Here is a 21,986-nt window from a genome sequence, read left to right as displayed (position 1 = left end):
TTCCTTTCATGTGTGATAAGTTACTGTGTGACTAGTGTGGTATTGCAAGTGCTTAACACTCCTCTTAGATTAGTCTTGACTGCTCATTCACAGCTGCCTCTAGAGAGCGCTGGCTTCCTAGACCCTGTTACTAACTAATAAGGGGTTGCCTGGACCTAGTATAAGGTGTGTTAACACCACAGGTGTCCACCACACACCAGAGCAGCTTCCTACACCTGACAGATATTGAATGGTCTTGCATGCTTAAATAAGCAAAAACAGTACACAGAAACTGGAGACTCAAATATATGTAAATCTAGTATATACATCAGACCTACTTTCCTCCTGCTAGAATTGTCAGCATATAGCCAGAGGCCCTGGCATATTGCCTGAGATGTAGGAGTCCACAAGCAAACTTAATTTATGGTATAGGTCTAAGGAGTAGTAGCCCAGTTTTGGAAAGGGTTCTCTTTTCATTCTATCTTTTTATGAGAGGAAATTTTGTTGCAGCACCCATACTCTGTTTGTTGGAAAATTTGCACTGGGCTAAGGCAATAAAATTGTAAATTAATCAGCCTGGAATTGATCTTCACAAAGAGGAGGGTTACTATGTGTTGAAAGGCTGCAGTGGCTCCCCACCTTCCGTCTTGGATGCACGCAGATGGACTACAGCTGGGATTACCACAATGGAGACTAGGCATAAAGTGATTGGGACGAGTAATCCTGCATGAAGATTGTGATGTGATTATGGATAAGTTAAAAGCAAAGCCCGATGAAAGGCCTCTATGATAAATGGGCACCCATAACATTGTTTTGGATGACTAACGTCTTGTCAGGTCAGCCTTTATGTCTTAGAATGTTCCATGTTAAAATTAGATCATAAATAGAACATTTGTATGAACATCATCAGGTTTTACTTTTTTATTTCATTTTTTTATGAGGGTACCTATTGAGGAACACGTTGTTTATTGGCTGCCTTGCTTTCTTTCCTGAACTGTTACAGTTTGTTAAATTGTTTATTTTTTCCCTTATTTAAAGGCTCATGGTCGTGTGATCGTACACAATGGATATAGGAAATGGGTCATCTCATGGTGAAAAATGGACAAAATCATCTTTTTCATAACATCGAACCTGAGTCAATATGTTTCAAGACATGAATGCAAGTGGTACGTATACGTAACTCAAATAATCAATGAGAAAATTCAATAAAGGGCTATTTAAAAAACAGTTACACACCAGACTTATCGGCTTTGACAATGTTTCAGGAGGTGGGGGCACAAAGAGGGATGCAAGGGCAGGCAGGGGACACTGAGGGCAACCATGGGTGTGGCTGAATGCTACACCAAAGCTGCAGCGAAAAAAGGTAAAACAGGGCTGCAGGAGGTGGGAGCACAAAGAAGGTATGCAACTAGACCCAGAGGCACATTTCCTGCGCATCTTAGTAAAATTATAGGGATTTATGAAATTGCAAATCGGAATTCCTGTAAATGGGAGGGGGAAAGTAAGTGGCTAACTATATTAAATTTGGACTTTTGTATGGTGAGTCATGCAGCATATTAACTGCCAAAAGTCTAAAAGCTCTGGTCCTATTTGATGCCTGAAACTAATGAATAGTAACTGAATGGCAATAAATCATAGTAAGTAAATAGTTGTACATAAACGAATGAAGAGCACACATGCAAATAAAATAATTAAATTTAAGGAAAAAAAACTCATTTTTTCAAAATAAATCATAAATACATACAAGGTGTTATAACACTGCACATCTCGATAGTGCATGCCGCGTGACTAGCTGGTCTGCCTCCAGGATCAACATGCACCACTTCTTCTCCTGTTACTAGGTCACACGGTACACCCTAAAAAAAAATAGAATATTTAATCAATTCCTTTTTTTGATGAATAATCTATTTGCATTACTGTAAGGATAATTTGAGAACAAGCACAATATTTTTCATAAGTGCCTCTCTCCTTGCCCTCTTACAGCAAACTGTGGCACTTCTCTCGATGATCGTAATCCATTTCCCTAACCACGGCTATTACGAGAAAGAGACTTTGAAAGAGCCTTGGTAAGATTAGGTAAACATCAATAAGATCTTTAGTAAGACCAACAGTAAGTCCTGGAGGCCAAAAACGCTTAACAAACGTCTTTATAGATTGTTGCGCTTATTCACATCACTACTCTGCCAAAGGCCTAAGGCTTCAGAATCTACACTGAAAAGATACAAATACACGATACAGCCTTTTAGAGTACCAATGGCCCCATTCTAGCAAGTGCCCACTGCATGCGCCTGCACTAAACTCAGTGGCCCAATCGTTCCTCAGCACACAGGAAACACCCATTAAACGTAGCCTATCTTCTAGGGATGTAACAGGTTACCCATAGAACGGCGATAAACTATTCATATGTGCTAGTCACTAAAGAAGCTGGAAACACATGCTGTCATCCATCTCTGTAGCACTATACTGAGCAGCTGACACTCATTTTGGCTGAAGGTGAAATGCCATAATAGATCTAAGCACAGACATTCACAGCCTCCTATAAACTCTGTAGTCCAAGTCCAGGTCCAGGAGTGAGGAGAGGACGGGGTGTAAGCTGACGTTAGTAATAGGCTGGCAGTGGTGCTTTGTATTTCTTTATATATTCAGGAAAGTTAGGTTCTGACCTAACACCAGTGCTATTTGTATCATGTCAAAATGGATGCGTGCATGGTGACTGTACACTACAACCAAATGCAATGGCCCCCCACATTCCAAAGTAATGTGATTCCTATGACAGTAGCATTACTATACAAATAAATGCACTATGGATTTTGGCATGATAGTAGTGGTTTACATATAAGGCAGTATGGAGTTTGTCACTTCAGTGGCTCTTTACGTACAAGGCAAGATAGATTCTGTAATGTCCGCGATGCCTAACCTACACCCCACATGTTGTTTCTGGCACAGCAAGGCGTTTCTAACTGTTATGTCAGAAACTGCCATGGTATCAACACTAAAACGTAACTGTAACTTATTTTTTCATCTGGCTTGTAATGCCTTCCAGAAGCCACTATTTCACCTCACACTATAGTAAACAAAATAAGAGAAATTGTCAGCAAGAAGAGGCCACAAATACTGGATGACAATGCCAACTTGGCAGAAAACAAATCGTGGAAAGACAGCCAGAGCATCGAAGAATCCAAACAGTATTACTCTATACTCTAAATGACAAAAAGAATGCAATTTTCCCCTCATCGCCGTCTTTCTGCTCTGGTGACAGCAACATTTCAGAGATCCAATGAGGTGAAAACAGCAACTCCAGAAAATTAACCAAGTATGTCCTTTGTGAGTGAAAGCAGGTAAAAGGTTTTGGATGGTAACTTGGTTAGGCCCAAAAAGTCGATACATGGCCTTATATCAAGTATCTTTCTAAACACAAAAACACAGATGCACCTGGCAGCCATGTAGCTATTATGAGCAAACTGTTTTGTAGGCTTTACTCGGAACACTGTTTTAGGACTTCCTCTTCAGATTCCAATAACGAATATATCCTTCCAAATGATATATCAGAATACAGCAGTGTGTGTCAAACTCCCAAAGCGAGCTCGGGGGAAGACAGTCGATTTTTGAAGGCTAGGACATGATAATATTGAGGCTTCAAAGAGAAAGATACTATCTTAGACACACTTTTACCCTTACAAACACTCTCCTTGAAAGGAGAATAATAAGTTCTACTGAGGTAACAATTGCTCTTACAAACCTAGGAGGACAGGTGATGTACTGGTTGATCAGTTTATGTTATTATACCTCTCGTTAAGGAATGCAGAATATAACAGCACAGTTAGATGGGACAAATACGTCAAATAACATGTTTCCAGAATTGAGTGCAGAAGATTAGTAAAGAAATGGACATGGCTTTAACAAGGTCAGACAATAAGGGAGGACGAATAACCATCTATAATTGTTCTTGTATCATTTTTGTTTGGGTTGGAATTTGCTGTTTGCAAGCTCAAGCCTGGACTGTATATAAACCTGATGCCCTGGAATCCAATGCAGCTGGCTGAAACAGAAATAACAGTACTATTTCCCAAAAAGAAGCCAGATGAGTACAAGAAATAAATTGATGTATGAATCACTAGGGGTATTGGGAAAACCAACAAAAGGGATTCAAGATATACATTCACTACTGTGCTTTACCAAAGTACTTTGCTGTTTCCTTGTTTTGCGTGCGTTCTATTAAAATTACATAGCTTTTCGTCTGAACTTTTGTTCTGCAGGAGACAATAGTCCTCCTTGAGATGAAGGCTTATTTACATGGGTTGATTGTTAAATCTGCTTGAGCAAGACCGAGGAACTACACTACCTCCTGCACTGCATCTTTTCCCTCTTTTCTCCTGTAGGCAATGTTTTATTAAAAGGGAAACATCCAATAATTCAGCCAAAGTAGCAAGATGAATAATGCACATGTGTTGGCATTTTATTTCCTCTTTAAAACATCTACGAAAAAGGTAATTTGGGCTCTCTCACCCCAAGTAGTTTCAGCAGCAAGTTGTCGAAAATGAGTTATGTAGGTAAGGAGATTCATATAGCTTTGCATTATGTTGCACAGGGTTTTGTCAGCCAAATTCGCTGTCTGGTCACTCAAACTTTTATTTTTTAACGCACCAAAATGATGGTGTAATTATTGATACTGTTATCTCCTGCAGGCATCAGCAGATTGGCTAAGGCAGGTTCAAATAAGGAACTGACAAACTATTGTACTTTAGTGCCACTAGCAGCGAAATGACCATGCCAGAATATGAAATGTACAGTGAGTCCGCAGGAAATCCAGTAACTTAGATTCATTTACAGAAAGAGAGAAATACCACAGCAAAAATCAGTAATACCTCTGGTGTTAGTCAAAGCCTGCCTCAAGGCAACGTTCTGAGCACATAGGCAAATAAGGTCTTCATTCTCATGTTGTGGGGCAGATGCCAGATCCACACTGGGACCCCTAGTAAAACCAGGGAATTGAAGACACTGGTATCACAACCTGTCAATAGCTGGAGGTAAAGTAATTATTTATCTTTTGAACTAGCTGGTTTGAGTTGCGAGCAGTGCCTTCTTGAAGCCATTGTGAATAAGACAAACTGGCAAAAAAACAACTCCAGATATAGTTAAAAAGGTGAACCATCCAGAAAATCAATTCTGATGATGGTAAGTCAAAAGGCCAGATTTGGAAATAGAAAGTAAAAGGAGCTCAGGAAAGTAAACACTCAACACAACTGGGAAGGAACAAAGTACTAAATAGTACTCCTAGATCAAGAGCTTAGAACACTGAATAATGTTGAAAAAGAGCAAAGGTAGCGACCAATACAATGTAAAACCCGATGAAATATACTTCATCTGCATTACAAAGCAGCATACTATCGATCATACTGTTTTTATAGGGGAGAACAGGAAACAAGGCTTACAAGGAAGATGGCCATCTTTCATATAGTAGGATCCACTGACCATGAGAGTATGTACAACTGTCCTAGAATTGAGCCACAGGGTAAAAAGAAATTCATGGCAGTGATTGTGGCTGCATGAGAATGCCAAGGTTCAGAAACACAACTGCTTCTGCACAGGCACAACATTTGGCCCATCTGCCATACCCAGCAATCAGTTGCTGCCCTTGAAAGGGAGCCCCAACCCCACCACACAATTGCTCCTACCTGCTGGTGCCACAGAAAGTAATGGTACAATCACTTTTCATCACTACTATATGTGGAACAAAGTTATTTTGAGACTCTGTTTAGTCGACTAATGCTAGAAGTCCATAGAGAACTTCAGTCAGAAATTGGGTAAAGCCTTGTGTCTGCTCAGCTTCTCACATAATGTTGATCCCCTAAACTAGGGTTACATTAGTTTCGAATGCACAGTAAACATGGCTACCAGAATGCTGCTTTCAAGAAATAACTAGATCAAGACCAATCAAATTTACTTACATTTTGAAGCGGGTTTCCAACAATGTAAATGCGCAACAGAACAAATCTTTAGGCGTAACCTCTTAGTAGACTGAATAAAACACGGTTATGTGTAGAATTCATAGATTTCAAACACTACATTCAATGGTATTCAGAGTCAAACTCACAGAGGTGTGAGCAGTCTTTGATCTTTCCAATATTGTTAACTGCTACTAAAAATATAATCAAAATAAATTTTGCCAGAGACAAAACGAGTTTGACTCAGAAGATGGGGTTTACCAACGCTTTGTAATGGCCTGGCCCTATTTGGTTTGTTCTTTAATGGGCTAGACAGACACTAGGCCTCTAGGGTCTCTCATATTCATGTTCACTAATTAGAAGGCAAGTCCACTGCCACTCTACTCTATCTCAGAGACAAAGCTCTCTTCTCAAGGCTGAGATAGTCCTTTAAGCAAACAAGAAGTATCAGGCTTCTTTAGTAACCACGGTCTCAATCAACATAAGTTATACAAAGTATATTTCATTTGACTCAAACTAAACTTTCAGAAGCAATCATCTATTTGGATGAGAAGCAACTGGATATAGTTCTTAGTTTTTAATATGCATGAGTCAGCCTCAGCAACAATGTTAATTACCATACACAGACTACAAACAGGTTTTTTATGATTAACTAGGATCAGCACATATAACGTATTTAGCAGATATTGTGGAAAACATGTTTATTGCGTTAATGCACTTGCTTCAGTCATCTGTGGTGCCAAAATGTGATGTAATGTCAACAATGGTGGAGCTGAACACACTAAATGATGGTTTATGAGAACTGTCCTCGGCACTTTCCTGGTCCCTCTTTAATTTTATTTAAGTTTTGAAGGGGTTTCCTGGGACTTCCAAGTAAGGCCCATTATGTTTTGGGTAAGACAATATGCTTCCGGTGGAGTGATCCAAGAGCATAACTAGTGTGTTTATCTAATGTGAAGCACTTGTTTTTATCACTATACAAACACGTATGGATAACTGCAACACCAGCGTGCAAGAGGTTTCACGGAATAATTGAGGACGTTTTTTTTCATTTTGGAATAGGTCCCCTACTTATTCAGCCCCAAAGCAAGACATTAATGTTTCAATTTTACTTTATCAAACATTTGGGCTTTGAGCAATGGTTAAAGTAGTCTAAACCTCCGTCACCCATATCTTTATTAGAAAGCAAAGAGACAATAGTGATAACTGATCTGGTGAATTTTCTTTTTTTTTTTTTTAAATGAAGTACAGGAAGCCAAAAAACATTTTGTCTACTTCTGCCATGTTTACATCTTTAGTCAAGGACATGGGGCCTGTTCAATCAATCAATTGAATTTATTGACATCAGCAATATGCCATAAAATATAGAATATACTTAAATAAAACCTTCCTTACATAATATCATTGCACGTTTAACATTAATATAATAACCATAACATAATACAAAATCCAAATACCAACACAAGTAAACTAACAGTACTCCCAACATCTGCAAATATAGCCATATAACAATTGTTTCCTCATCAAATTTGTGTTCACTGTGCTAGCACCATGTTAACGCATGTATCAATTGCTCATCTACTAAATATAGAAGTGCATGATAAGCATATTCTCTACACAGGCTTATAGCATAAAATTAGCATATATAACAACATTACAATCTGCAGCATAAAACATATTGGCCTCCCTGAGAAAGAATTTGCTTTAATCCATCTCTATTTTTAGTACTCCTAAGAGTGAACTAAGCTGCCATATATACAAGGACACACAGTTAAAACTGAGTTCATCATCTGTCCTGAATCAAGGTGGTAAATGCATCCAAACTCAATATAGTAATATAACAATTAAAGAAAGGAGTAGTCACAAACTGCATTTTAGAACATGAAAATGAATGGTACAGTAGTATCACTCCCGTACTACAAAATGCTATTTGCGAACCCACTTTTAGAGACGTATTCCCAAAAGGAAGGAATTCAGGGACATTTAAGGAGGGGTTAAGGCAGGGTCATGCTAATACAAATACACCAACAAAAGGATAAAATAACTGTCATTTACAAGCTACACTTTTTTAATAAAACCAAATTTTATTTATATGAGAATATGCCTCTTTTTGCGTAGCCACACTTTTTATAAACAGATGCTGCTGGTTTCTGATCTGCATGCTGGGGTAATGCTGTTAAGTCCTCAGTGTATGTGTTCTGACCCCTAAGATATATTAATTGTCATATTTTACCTTCTATTAAGGTCTTAGTATAAGAGATAAGAAAATGCTTCAACGGCGTTGCACGTTAAAGGTCACTGGTGGCCTGTAGCCCAGAGGGTAGGTGTCTGGTACTTAAAACTGGAACATGTAAGAATAGAAATATATATATATATATATATATATATATATATATATATATATATATATATATATATATATATATATATATATATATATATATGGAAAATGTCACTTAACCAGTGTACATCTGTTCGTGGCATGAGACACTGCAGATTCACATGCTTTGCACATCCCGCCATCTAGTGTTGGGCTCGGAGTGTTACAAGTTGTTTTTCTTCGAAGAAGTCTTTTCGAGTCACGAGATCGAGGGACTCCTCCCCTTTCGGGTCCATTGCGCATGGGCATCAACTCCATCTTAGATTGTTTTCCCCGCAGAGGGTGAGGTAGGAGTTGTGTATTATAGTAATAGTGCCCATGCAATGGAGTAAATATGTATGTACATAATGTAGTTTAAAGTGATATATTTACAAATGTTTATGATCAACTTCGAAACGGCTACAGGCTCACGGGGAGGCGGGTGGGCGCATGTGAATCTGCAGCGTCTCATGCCACGAACAGATGTACACTGGGTAAGTGACATTTTCCGTTCAATGGCATGTGTAGCTGCAGATACACATGCTTTGCATAGACTAGTAAGCAGTTATCTCCCCAAGAGCGGTGGTTCAGCCTGTAGGAGTTGAAGTTGTTTGAAACAAAGTTCGTAGTACTGCTTGTCCTACTGTGGCTTGTTGTGCTGTTAACACATCCACGCAATAGTGCTTGGTAAACGTATGAGGCGTAGACCATGTGGCTGCCTTACATATCTCAGTCATTGGAATGTTTCCTAGAAAGGCCATAGTAGCACCCTTCTTTCTAGTTGAGTGTGCCTTTGGTGTAATAGGCAGTTGTCTCTTTGCTTTGAGATAACAGGTTTGAATGCATTTAATTATCCATCTAGCAATGCCTTGTTTGGAAATTGGATTTCCTGAATGAGGTTTTTGGAAAGCAACAAATATTGTTTTGTTTTCCGAATTTGTTTGGTTCTGTCAATGTAGTACATTAACACTCTTTTGATGTCTAATGTATGTAGTGCTCTCTCAGCTACAGAATCTGGTTGTGGGAAGAACACGGGTAGTTCTACTGTTTGATTCAAGTGGAACGGTGATATGACTTTTGGTAAAATATTTGGATTTGTCCGTAGAACTACTTTATTGTTGTGTATTTGAATAAATGGTTCTTGTATGGTAAATGCTTGGATTTCACTTACTCTTCTTAGAGATGTGATGGCAATTAGAAATGCAACTTTCCATGTTAAATACTGCACTTCACATGAGTGCATGGGCTCCAAAGGTGGCCCCATGAGTCGTGTTAAGACAATGTTGAGGTTCCATGAAGGAACTGGTGGTGTTCTTGGTGGTATAATTCTTTTTAGGCCTTCCATAAAGGCTTTTATGACTGGTATCCTAAATAGTGAAGTTGAGTGCGTAATTTGCAGGTAAGCTGAAATTGCGGTAAGATGTATCTTAATGGAAGAAAAAGCTAGCTTTGACTTTTGCAAATGTAGTAAGTATCTTACGATGTCTTTGGCAGATGCGTGTAAGGGTTGAATTTGATTATTATGGCAGTAATAAACAAATCTTTTCCACTTATTTGCATAGCAATGTCTAGTGGTAGGTTTCCTAGCTTGTTTTATGACTTCCATACATTCCTGTGTAAGGTCTAAGTGTCCGAACTCTAGGACTTCAGGAGCCAAATTGCTAGATTCAGCGATGCTGGATTTGGGTTTCTGATCTGTTGTTTGTGTTGAGTTAACAGATCTGGTCTGTTTGGTAGTTTGACATGAGGCACTACTGAGAAGTCTAGTAGTGTTGTGTACCAAGGTTGTCTTGCCCAAGTTGGTGCTATTAGTATGAGTCTGAGTTTGTTTTGACTCAACTTGTTTACTAGATATGGAAGGAGTGGGCGAGGGGGAAAAGCGTATGCAAATATCCTTGACCAACTCATCCATAACGCATTGCCCTGAGACTGATCTTGTGGGTACCTGGATGCGAAGTTTCGGCATTTTGCGTTTTCCTTTGTTGTAAATAGATCTATTTGTGGTGTTCCCCAACTTTGGAAATAAGTGTTCAGTATTTGGGGGTGAATCTCCCATTCGTGGATCTGTTGGTGATCCCGAAAGAGATTGTCTGCTGACTGATTCTGAATCCCTGGAATAAACTGTGCTATTAGGCGAATGTGGTTGTGAATCACCCAATGCCATATTCTCTGTGCCAGGAGACACAACTGTGTTGAGTGTGTCCCTCCCTGTTTGTTTAGGTAATACATCGTTGTCATGTTGTCTGTTTTGACAAGAATGTGTTTGTGGCTTATTATGGGTTGAAATGCCTTTAACGCTAGAAATACTGCCAGTAGTTCTAAGTGATTTATGTGAAACTGTTTTTGCTGAGTGTCCCATTGTCCCTGGATGCTGTGTTGATTGAGGTGTGCTCCCCACCCTATCATGGAGGCATCTGTCGTTATTACATATTGTGGCACTGGGTCTTGGAAAGGCCGCCCTTGGTTTAAATTTATATTGTTCCACCACTGAAGCGAGGTGTATGTTTGGCGGTCTATCAACACTAGATCTAGAAGTTGACCCTGTGCCTGTGACCATTGTGATGCTAGGCACTGTTGTAAGGGCCGCATGTGCAACCTTGCGTTTGGGACAATGACTATGCATGAGGACATCATGCCTAGGAGTTTCATCACCATTTTGACTTGTATTCTTTGTTTTGGATATATGGCCTGTATTACATTGTGAAATGCTTGAACCCTTTGTGGGCTTGGAGTGGCAATCCCTTTTGCTGTGTTGATTGTCGCCCATAAGTATTGCTGTGTTTGACACGGCTGAAGGTGTGACTTTGTGTAGTTGATTGAGAAACCTAGTTTGTGGAGGGTTTCTATGACATACTTTGTGTGTTGTGAACACCGTTCTAGCGTGTTGGTTTTGATTAACCAATCGTCTAGGTACGGGAACACATGTATTTGCTGCCTTCTAATATGTGCAGCTACCACTGCCAGGCATTTTGTAAAAACTCTTGGCGCAGTTGTTATTCCGAATGGTAACACCTTGAATTGGTAATGTACCCCTTGGAATACAAACCTTAAGTACTTTCTGTGTGAAGGATGTATCGGTATATGGAAATATGCATCCTTTAGGTCTAGTGTTGTCATGTAGTCTTGTTGTTTGAGCAGTGGGATTACATCCTGTAATGTCACCATGTGAAAGTGATCTGATTTGATGTAGGTATTTAATGTTCTGAGATCTAATATAGGTCTTAGAGTCTTGTCCTTTTTGGGTATGAGAAAGTACAGAGAGTAAACTCCTGTTCTTTTCTGTGGAATTGGTACTAATTCTATTGCTCCTTTTTGTAGCAACGCTTGGACCTCTAGTCCTAGAAGATCCATGTGTTCTTTTGACATATTGTGTGTTTTTGGTGGGACGTTTGGAGGGAATTTGAGAAATTCTACGCAATAACCATGCTGGATAATTGCTAGGACCCAAGTGTCTGTTGTTATTTCCTTCCAATGTTTGTAAAACTTGGTTAGTCTCCCCCCCACAGGTGTTATGTGTTGGGGATTTGTGACGAGGAAGTCACTGCTTGTTTTGAGGAGTTTTGGGACTTTGGAACTTCCCTCTATTCTTTTGGAATTGTCCCCCTCTATATTGCCCCCGAAAACTTCCCCGCTGATATTGACTTTGATAAGTGGGCCTTGCTTGTGAGGTTGTGGCTTCTGTGGGTTGACCTCGAAACCCCCCCCCCTAAATTGTGTCTTGCGAAATGTGCCTCTGCTCTGTGGGGAGTAGAGTGCGCCCATGGCTTTTGCCGTATCAGTGTCTTTTTTAAGTTTCTCAATAGCAGTGTCCACCTCCGGCCCAAACAACTGCTGTTCATTAAAAGGCATATTCAGCACGGCTTGCTGTTTTTCCGGCTTGAATCCTGACGTACGCAACCATGCGGGTCTCCTTATTGTTACTGCAGTATTTACTGTCCTTGCAGCTGTATCTGCTGCATCCATTGCTGACCGTATCCGATTATTTGAGATACTTTGTCCTTCCTCCACCAATTGTTGTGCCCTTTTCTGGAACTCTTTGGGTAATGAGCTCTATCGTATCTTGCCAGAAGTGCTTGTGAGTTGGCAATGCGCCACTGATTTGCTGCTTGTGCTGCAACCCTTTTCCCCGCAGCGTCGAATTTACGACTCTCCTTGTCTGGAGGTGGAGCGTCTCCCGAGGTGGGAGGGTTTGCTCTCTTGCGAGCTGCCCCAACAACCACAGAGTCTGGTGTTAATTGCTGCGTAATATAAACAGGGTCTGTTGGCGGTGGCTTGTACTTTTCTCCACCCTTGGAGTTATTGCCCTGCCTTTCACAGGATCCTGAAATACTTGTTTGGAGTGTTTTAGCATTCCAGGGAGCATAGGTAAGCTTTGGTATTGGCTATGAGTGGAGGATAGTGTATTAAACAAAAAGTCATCCTCAATCGGTTCTGCATGCAATGTGACGTTATGAAAAGCAGCTGACCTTGAGACCACCTGCGTGTAGGATGTACTGTCTTCAGGTGGTGACGGTCTCGCAGGGTAACAGTCTGGGCTATTATCTGATACCGGAGCATCATAAAGGTCCCATGCGTCGGGATCATCTTGACTCATTGCAGTATGAGTCGGGGATTGCATCAGTGGTGGAGTGGCTACCGGTGATGTGTGCATTGATGGTGGTGGAGATGGTGGCGGAGTTGTTTGTCTTGCCACCTTTGCCTGTGGCTGCTTGTCCTTTTCTTGAAAGGCAAGTCTTCTTTTCATTTTAATTGGGGGGGAAGAGTGCTGATCTTCCATGTGTCCTTTTGAATGTGGAGCCTCCTTTGAGTGTAGTCTGGCTCCATTGATTCAAGTTCTTGTCCTAACTTATGTCCTTGCATTTGGGAGGACAACCCCTGTTCCTCTGTGTAGGAACCTGTTTTCGGTTCAGAGGCTGAGTGTTTCGGAATCTAAATCTTTTCGGTCGCCTTTTTGGGCTCCGACGAAACCTTCTTTATTTTCGGCATCGTGGTGTCTCGGTGCCGACCCATTTCAGTGCCACTGTCTCGGTGCCGAACTTGCTCAGAGCCGCTGTCTCGGGCCCGAGATTGCTGTGTGCCGGTATCTCGACCGGAGTCGGATGACTTCGACACAAGAGTGCCCTTTTTCGGTGCCGATGATCGGTCACCTATTTTTCGGGTTAAGCCATGGCCTGTTGGTGGTGGCGTCCCCTGGGCTTTTGTGGTCTTCTCGTGAGTTTTATGTTTCGACGTCTTACTCACGGTTTTCGGCTTTTTTTCGGGATCAAGCTCGTCTGAGTCAGACTCCTGAATGGAAAAGGTTTCTTCTTCCTCCTCGAAACGCCCTTGTCCTGTCGGCGCCGACGCCATCTGCAGTCTTCTCACTCTTCGGTCTCTTAATGTCTTCCTCGACCGAAACGTTCGACAGGCTTCACAAGTATCTTCCTTGTGCTCTGGAGACAAACACAAGTTACAGACCAGATGCTGATCTGTATACGGATACTTGTTGTGACATTTTGGGCAGAAGCGGAATGGGGTCCGTTCCAATAGCCTTGAAGAGACACGTGGCCGGGCCGACCAGGCCCCGATGGGGGATCGAAAAAACCCCGAAGGGCCACCGGAGCGCTTCCAAAGTCGGTGTCGATCTGTTGTAACTAACCCGATACCGAACGCAAACAATACCGACGATTTTTCCGAGATTCTAACTAACTTTCCGACCGAAACACGGAGCAAAAAGGAACACGTCCGAACCCGATGGCGGCAAAAAAACAATCTAAGATGGAGTCGACGCCCATGCGCAATGGAGCCAAAAGGGGAGGAGTCTCTCGATCTTGTGACTCGAAAAGACTTTTTGAAGAAAAACAACTTCTAACACTCCGAGCCCAACACTAGATGGCGGGATGTGCAAAGCATGTGTATCTGCAGCTACACATGCCATCGAACATATATATATATATATATATATATATATATATACACACACACACACACACACACACACGTTCCTACACAGGCTTGCCCCCCACTCCCCACCAAGTTATTTTCACTGTTAGGGCTCTAGCAGGTTCTATGAATTAAAAACTATAGAAGAGCTAATTCTGTATCTTTTATTTAGAATAAGCTACAGATATGGGTTCACCACTGGCTTTAATATTTATTACAAATCCAAATCAATGTAGAAGGTGAAATCTAGAGCATACTTAACTTTTAAAAAGGTGTACGTGCCTTGCCTACAGCCCAGCAAAGCTATTTAGCATTAGCCTTCCTTCAGCTGACCTGTCGGTGCTGCATTGAGATGTGAAATACTGCACAGAGACAATGGTTTGGGTCTAGCACGATGCTTGGGGGAGGAATGTGACCCAGTTTTAGCCAAGCAGGGCATTTAAGAGAGTCCAGGAATTTCACTAACATGACAAAGAGACCCTGGGAGACATATACCTTTTGAGTTTAGTGATAGGGGAAGTCTGACGATGAGGAGTCTTTGATCCCAAACTACACTTTAGCCTCCTAGTTGTATTGGCAGTGGAAGAGGGGGCTGGCGTCAGAACCAGTTTGGAGTCAGTCAGTGGAAAGGGACTCATTACCTTAGGCACCCCATTACATATACTCCAAGCTCCTTCCATGTACAGAACAAATCTGCCTTGTTTGCTTTTAATGCGGATGGTGCAGTGTGTGATAGATTGAATGTGCTGCAAAAGTGAGAAGGGTTTTCCTTGGGAAATCTTTGCCAATTTGTCATAGTGTGTGCAGGTGTCAACCCCACCAAATGGCAAGTGATATTAACAGAAACTGCATATCAAACCCAGCCACATAAATCACTTTCTGCACCCATGGCAGAACAGAGGAGGGTTGGACCTGCTGCTGTGATGATCCATGAAGAGAAAGATCTCTTTCTACTTGTAACTAAGAAAGTGGATTCCCAAGGGTAAATTGGTTGACCTCCTCTGTGGTTACAGTGACATCAAAAGTTATGGAAGGCCCTTGTTCTTTGAGTGACCAGTTACAATGGATGCTAAATACTTTACACATTTTCCTAAGTTAAGCCTGTATGCTATGTGCCATAGCTATAAGAGGCAGAGACCAAGCTAAAATTGCTGACACTTTGTATATGAACCCAACAGGATCTTGGGACTTGGTGGTATTCTCATCCTCTGTGACTAATAACTCCTTTGCTTAGGTTGGGGCTCAAGGCTGGGATCTAGAACCTGTGTTTCGCAGTCGCCACTCAGTTTTAAAAGTCACAATTAAGAATACCTCCATATAACTGACAGCAAGAAAGAAGAAAGAAACACTACTGGCCCAGAGCACTGGGTAACAGATTCATGCATCTACATATAGGATACACTAGTAAACAAGTTCAGTCACACTCCGCATGAGTAACAAGCTCAGAGACACAAAAGAGTCACACAGTCTTGAGACGGGATTATCACTCAAACTATTAGTGAGCTAGGTAAAGGGCTGTGATGTGGCTATATTTGATCAACTGTAAAATTAAATTATAAAGGAGCACATCTTGTGGAAAAGCTCTTCAGAGCTGCACCAGCATTTAGTGGAATCCCAAGTATTCTGGGATCAGTCAGCTTGAACGGAAGCTGACGAGTGGGTATGGACAAAGGTGTCCAAGAAATTCTAGGGGCGATCCCAAGACAGGCAGGAAAGGCATACAACGTGGAAATGTAAGAAATGGGGTCTCTAGTTTGCAGTGGTGTGCACCCTGTCCAAGTAGGGACTATCACTCTAGTCAGAGTAAGGGAGTCACACAGCTAAGAAAACCCCTGCTTACCCCCTTGGTAGTTTGGCTCAAGCAGTCAGGCTTATCTCAGAGGCAAGGTGTAAAGTAGTTGTACACACTCAATGGCGGCATTGGCCTTTCACAGCAGCATGGGCACAATCCCATCATCCCCACTAGCAGATGGACCTGTGGATGACTCCGAACTGGACAGCCTTCCTAGTGATTGACTCTTCCAGCTTGTATCTACTCTGTGTTACACCAGGGACATCAGATGATATCATTTAATTGGTGGGAGAAGAAATTGTGGGATCCCCGTGAGAGGCACTACATGGATTTCATTCTCATAACCCGTTTTGGGAAGGGGCAAACAGTGACATGTGATGAAGCCTTGGGGAGAATTGGGACTTTTCATTCTCAGGCAAGATCTGAACAGGGCCCTGAGGGCGCAGGCCTTGCATTCTTCGAACCTGCCACACTCAGGCACTGCTCGGTAGGTCCACAGAAGAAATTGACTGGTTATATTACTGTTTGAATGAGGGGAGACATGCTGCTTATCCTGTGGAAGGGGAGTTGGGTTATAGTTGGTTTTAGTTACAGATTGGGCCTAGAGAGTTGCAGCCATTGCTACACAGCACACACATGCCTCAATGGATACCCTGCCCCACACTCTCCCTTGAGGAAGCAAGGTGATTGTCAATCACACAACAATCATCAATGACAACACAGATACCCTAGAGACTCCTTTCAGGGAATATCAGGGGTATGCATTCCATGTCTAAAAGATATAAAATGTTGGCGTACCTCAATAGGAGACGCATACAATTTGCACTCCTCCAAGAAACGCATCTAACGGAGCAAGAGGGGTGTGCCCTGCAACAACGCTGGAGAGGTCAGCTTTAGTACAATTCTTAATCTGCTTTCGCCAGGGGAGTCCTAATTTGGGTAAGAGTGGATAACATTACAGTTAACTCAGTAACTGATTGACCCCGCAGGCTGTTATGTCATCATAGAGGGCAGACTGGAGATAAGGGGCATTGTCTTAATAAACATTTATGCCCTCAACTCAGACCAGAGGTCTTCTCTGGCAGGGCTCACGCATACACTTGAGCCGTACATTACACAAGCAGCCGTAAGTGGAGGGCACTTCAACTGTATATCAAATCCGCAACTACACAAATCACACCCACCCTTACTGGACTTTACTGCCATTAGTTTAGCTAAGGCATTCTCAGACTGGCAAACACAGTGGGTTCTGGTGGACACAGAGAGAACAACATCCCAGAGTTTGTGAATACTCCTACTTCTCAGGCTTCAACAAATTGCATGTCAGTTTAGATGCTCTATTTTGGACCCCGGAAGTACACAGTCAGGTTCAGTATTCTGAATACCTGGCAAGGACAATTTCCAATCACAATCCTCTTTGCCTGATCCTGACCTGGCATAGACCCCCAGCCAGAATCCCTACGTGGAGGCAGAAGCCAGAATCCCTGGAGGACCAGGCATTCAGAGAGAGCATTAGGGCGCACAGGGACTGCCTCTCCATTACAATGGGAATGAGATGCCTTTAAGGCAGTTTTACAAGGCTACTGCAAAGCCTCATCTATGTGAATTCGACAGAGACTTTGCTGGCTGAGATCCTGACAGCAGAATCTATTTTGTGGGATCTCAAGAAGCGCCACCGTAATAATCCTGACCTCCACCAGCATCTCTTGGAGCAGACGGAAGAGGTAGCAGAGAGACTGAACTGTTTTGACTACAGGGGTTATATGGACTGAATACATGCCAAATGCGACCGCTCGGGCTCGCTCCTGGCTTGGTTGGCAAACCCGGCAAAGCAGGGGTCTCCCATCCTGGAGTTGGAGATGGAAGGCAGTTGCGGCATATACACTCATGAGGGTATCAACGGCTGTTTCCATATCATTCTGAGCTGTATAAAAGCTCAGTCCAACATGACCCTCAACGAGTCCAGACTAACTTGTCCGAGCTGCCACTGTCAAGCTTGACCGCCGAGGAAGTGAACATACCGGGGAGTGAGATCATGATGCATGAGATTACGGTGGCCATTAAAGGGCTGGCAAAGTGTAGACCCCAGGGATGGATGGGCTACCGACCGAATTCTATGCCACCTATTCGGAAGTTCTAGCCCTGAAGTTGGAGGCAACGAGAACATCAAAAACCTTGGCATCTTCCACAATGGAGGAGGTAATAGTTTCACTGTTGAAGCCTGGGAAGCCAGCGTATGACCAGATGGCACATAGGCCTATGTCCATGTTGAATGTGTACTATAAAATACTAAGTAAGATTCTAGCGGCCAGGCTTCTCCCGCACATGAAGAGGCTTGTCCATGCCGATCAGGCTGGATTTATCCCTATTCGCAATACGGCTCTTAACATCAGGTGGCTGTTGACGCTTATGGAAGTAGGCGACTACGACGCGACAACAGCAACAGTGTTTGCTGGCGACAAAGGGAAAGCCTTTGACAGGCTGGAGTGGGAAATTTTCTATGGGGTACTACACCATATGAAACTTGGGCAAGGCTTCCTTGAATGGATCAGGCTACTTTACACCAATCCTTAGGCATGGGTCAGGAAAGGCCACACGATTTCTGACGGCTACATAGTGGAGCGGGCACCTGTCAGGGATGCCCTTTATCTCCCTTGCTTTTTGTCTTGGCTATGGAGCCTCTAGCGGCTGAGGCGTGCACCGGGATTAATTGTAGAGGTGTCAGGGCTACAAAACACTGGCACAGAATCTCCTTATGTGCAGATGACCTTCTGATAGTTCTATAAGATGCACAGGGGGATCTGAACGGTGCTAGAGCAATGCTGGAGCACTTTGGCACCCTATCCGGCCTCCAGGTGAACAGGCGGAAGTAACGACTATTCCCCCTGACTGCGGGAGGACAACCCCCTGAGGACACTCGCCAGCTCCAATGGGAGCCTCGATGTCTGCCTTACCTGGAAGTCAAGATATATCATGACTGCTCTGATCTCCTGGAAGGAAACATCAGTGTGGCGATCAGATCGCTGCGCTCCGGCATAGAATTCTGGAGGACGCTATCAGTGATGGGCAGAATTGTTTAGCTAAAGATGGTGGCACTCCAGCGTCTCCTGTACTTTTTCGGGACGCTCCAAGTTTGGATCCTCCGGGAGGTGTTTAGGAACCTAGAGACCTTAGCTATTACCTTAATTTGGAGGTCGGGCTGTCGCAGGGTGGCCCTCGCAATATTGAAGCACCCAACATTAGTAGGTGGCCTAGCGGCGCCTGACTTTGAATCATATTATCTTGCAGCACAACTCCAGTAGTCAGTTCTCTGGCTGGCATGTAGGCGCATTCCCGAACGACAGGTGGGACCCTTTGTACCAACGAACAAGGAACTCGTGCAGATCCTTCTCCAGGTGAAGCACCCATTACCATCTTGCCCAACTGATCTTAGGGTGGTAGTACAGTGTTGGAAGCGGTGTCTGAGAAAGACATACCAAGTTTCCGTATTCAACAGATTTGCCTCTTACTGTGCTAATGGAGCTTCCTCATGGGGTTTGGAGGTCTTTGGAAGACTGGGTGACTGCTGGGGCGAGTTCAGTCAGCGATCTCTACCAAACGGGTGAGCGTTTTCCCTTTGAGGAATTCCAGGAAGACTTTAACCTACCCCAGGGGTATTTCTTACCACGCAGATCGCTTACCGCAGCAATTAGATGACATTGGCACAATAGAGCCCTCTCCCCATACCTGCTGCCGCTACATAGCTCTATCCTCGTGGGCCTTCAAGACCTTGACATGCCTGTACAGTGCTATAGGAGCAGAGGTACATCGCCCGCTGGAGACACTCAGAAATAGTTAGGGAAATGACCTGGGGACCCCAGTAGACGAGAAGGACTGGGATTAAATAGTATATAGAATCTCCAAAGTTTTCAAACTCATAAATTTCTATATGTTGCATCGAGCGTACTTAACCCTGGAGCTTATCCATAAATACTTTCAAGTAGCCGACCCAGCATGCCCGCGATGTGGAGAACTGCAAGCAGCACTGTTGCATATGCTGTGGTCATGTCCGCAGCTGAATGAATTTTGGAGGGAGGTGACCAGGGTGCTCACAATTATAACAGAAAACTCCTAATTAACTATTTCAAGGGCTGCAACTCTGGGGAGGGGGGGGATGGGGACCCAGGCCTAGCCAATTTAACTTTAGTTTTTCCCATATGCTGAGCAGCTGTTTCTGACACTCACTGGTTTTTAATACCATCAATGACATTTTGTATGAATGTGAAATATCTGCTCATGCTGCATAAAATCAATAAAGTTTGTGAAAAAAAGTATTTGTACAGACACACAGTAAAAAGACCACAAAAGTACTCCACATCAGTGTAGAAAAATAGCCAACATTTATTGAGTAAAACAAGACCAAAACGACAGAAATCCAACATACACATGATACGAATTTTAAAAGCTTAAATCTTAGTAAACCGCTTAGAAACTGGGGCTGTCACTGCGTCTTGATGGAGTCGTTGCCACAGTCCAACGGCACTTGTAGGAGTGATGCCGGTCACGAAGTTGCAAAGACCCCAAGTACAGTACCCTGGAAAATGATTAGCAAACAAAGACATTGCATGGAGTCGGGGAGATGAGGTGTCGCTGGAGCCGGTGCGGTGTCGGTTCCTTACTGCTAGCGGGGAAGAGAGGTGTTGGTTCCTAACTGCTAGGCAGGGGAGGTGAGGCTTTGGTTCCCTACGGTTGCTGGGGAGGTGATGTTGCATCGGTGGCGAGGCGTCAGTTCCTTACAAGCTGGCGGAAATGCAGAAGGTCAAGATGCGAGGCGTCAACTTTGCGGTTTCACAATAACACCACAGGGCCAGGAAACTGGATGTGGCACCGCTTGGCAAGTCAGGACTCTCAGCAACAGAGCCCAGGAGATGGCAGGTTAAGTCTTTGATGGCCCTGAGACTCCTTAACAAGAGGAACGCTCAGTTTAAGCCCTTGGAGAACCTTGGAAAGCAGACTGTAGAAAGCAAAGTCCAGTCCTTTCACCCCCAGGACAGAAGCAGCAGGCCAGCACAACAAAGCAACATGCAGAGTGGAAGTCCCTCCTACAGCATTCAACTCTTCTCCCTAGTAGAATGTCCTCAGTCATGAAGTGTTCTAACTGTGGGGTCAGAGGCCCATACCCATTTCAGTCTTTAAAGTAGGAAAATGCCAGACAAGTCTTTGTAGTGCACACAGCCCTGCCTTTTCCTGCCCTGGCCCCAGACACACTCCGGGGGTTGGAGACTGTTGTGTGTGAGGACAGACACAGCCCTATTCAGGTGCAAGTGTCAACTCCTCCCACCACTCTAGCTCTAGAAGACCCATCAGCCTGGTGATGGGCCATCAGGATATTCAGGGCACACCTCAGCTCCCTCTGAGTAACTGTCTAGAGTGAATTCACAAACAGCCAAACTGTCATCCTGACCCGGACGTGTATTCCATAGACCGGCAGAGGCACAAAATGGATAAGCAAGAATATGCCCACTTCCCAAAAGTGGCATTTTCAACTCACAGTTAAAAAAACAACTTCACCAAAGACGTATTTTTAAATTGTGTATTCAGAGACCCCCAAACTCCAAATCTCTATCTGCTCCCAATGGGAAATTACACTTAAAAGATATTTCAAGGTAATCCCCATGTTACCCTATGGGAAAGATAGGACTTGCAATAGTGAAAAACTAATTTAGCAGTATTTCACTATCAGGACATGTAAATCACACCACTGCATGTCCTAACTTTTAAATATACTGCGCCCAGCCCATGGGGCTGCCTTGGGCCTACCTTAGGGGTACCTTACATGTACAAAAAGGGAAGGTTTGGGCCTGGAAGTTGGGGGTACACTTGCCAGATTAAATTGGCAGTTTAAAACAGCACACAAAGACACTACAGTGGCAGCTCTGAGCCATATTTACAGGGCTATTCATGTGGGTGGCATAGTCAGTGCTGCAGGCCCACTAGTAGCATTTGATTT

General features: G+C 43.2%; 1 protein-coding gene across 1 annotated transcript in view; it reads right to left on the bottom strand.

The window, feature by feature from the left end:
* The window catches only part of SUPV3L1 (Suv3 like RNA helicase), a 1,188,002-nt gene that overhangs the window by 989,526 nt on the left and 176,490 nt on the right, over positions 1 to 21,986 (bottom strand). The window contains exon 6 of the mRNA XM_069240523.1: positions 1,724 to 1,835. Coding sequence (XP_069096624.1) covers positions 1,724 to 1,835 — 112 coding nt within the window. The remainder of the gene's footprint in view (positions 1 to 1,723; positions 1,836 to 21,986) is intronic.

Source organism: Pleurodeles waltl, chromosome 6 (assembly GCF_031143425.1).
Source record: "Pleurodeles waltl isolate 20211129_DDA chromosome 6, aPleWal1.hap1.20221129, whole genome shotgun sequence".
NCBI classification, from domain to species: domain Eukaryota; kingdom Metazoa; phylum Chordata; class Amphibia; order Caudata; family Salamandridae; genus Pleurodeles; species Pleurodeles waltl.
This window is presented reverse-complemented; position numbering and strand designations above follow the sequence as displayed.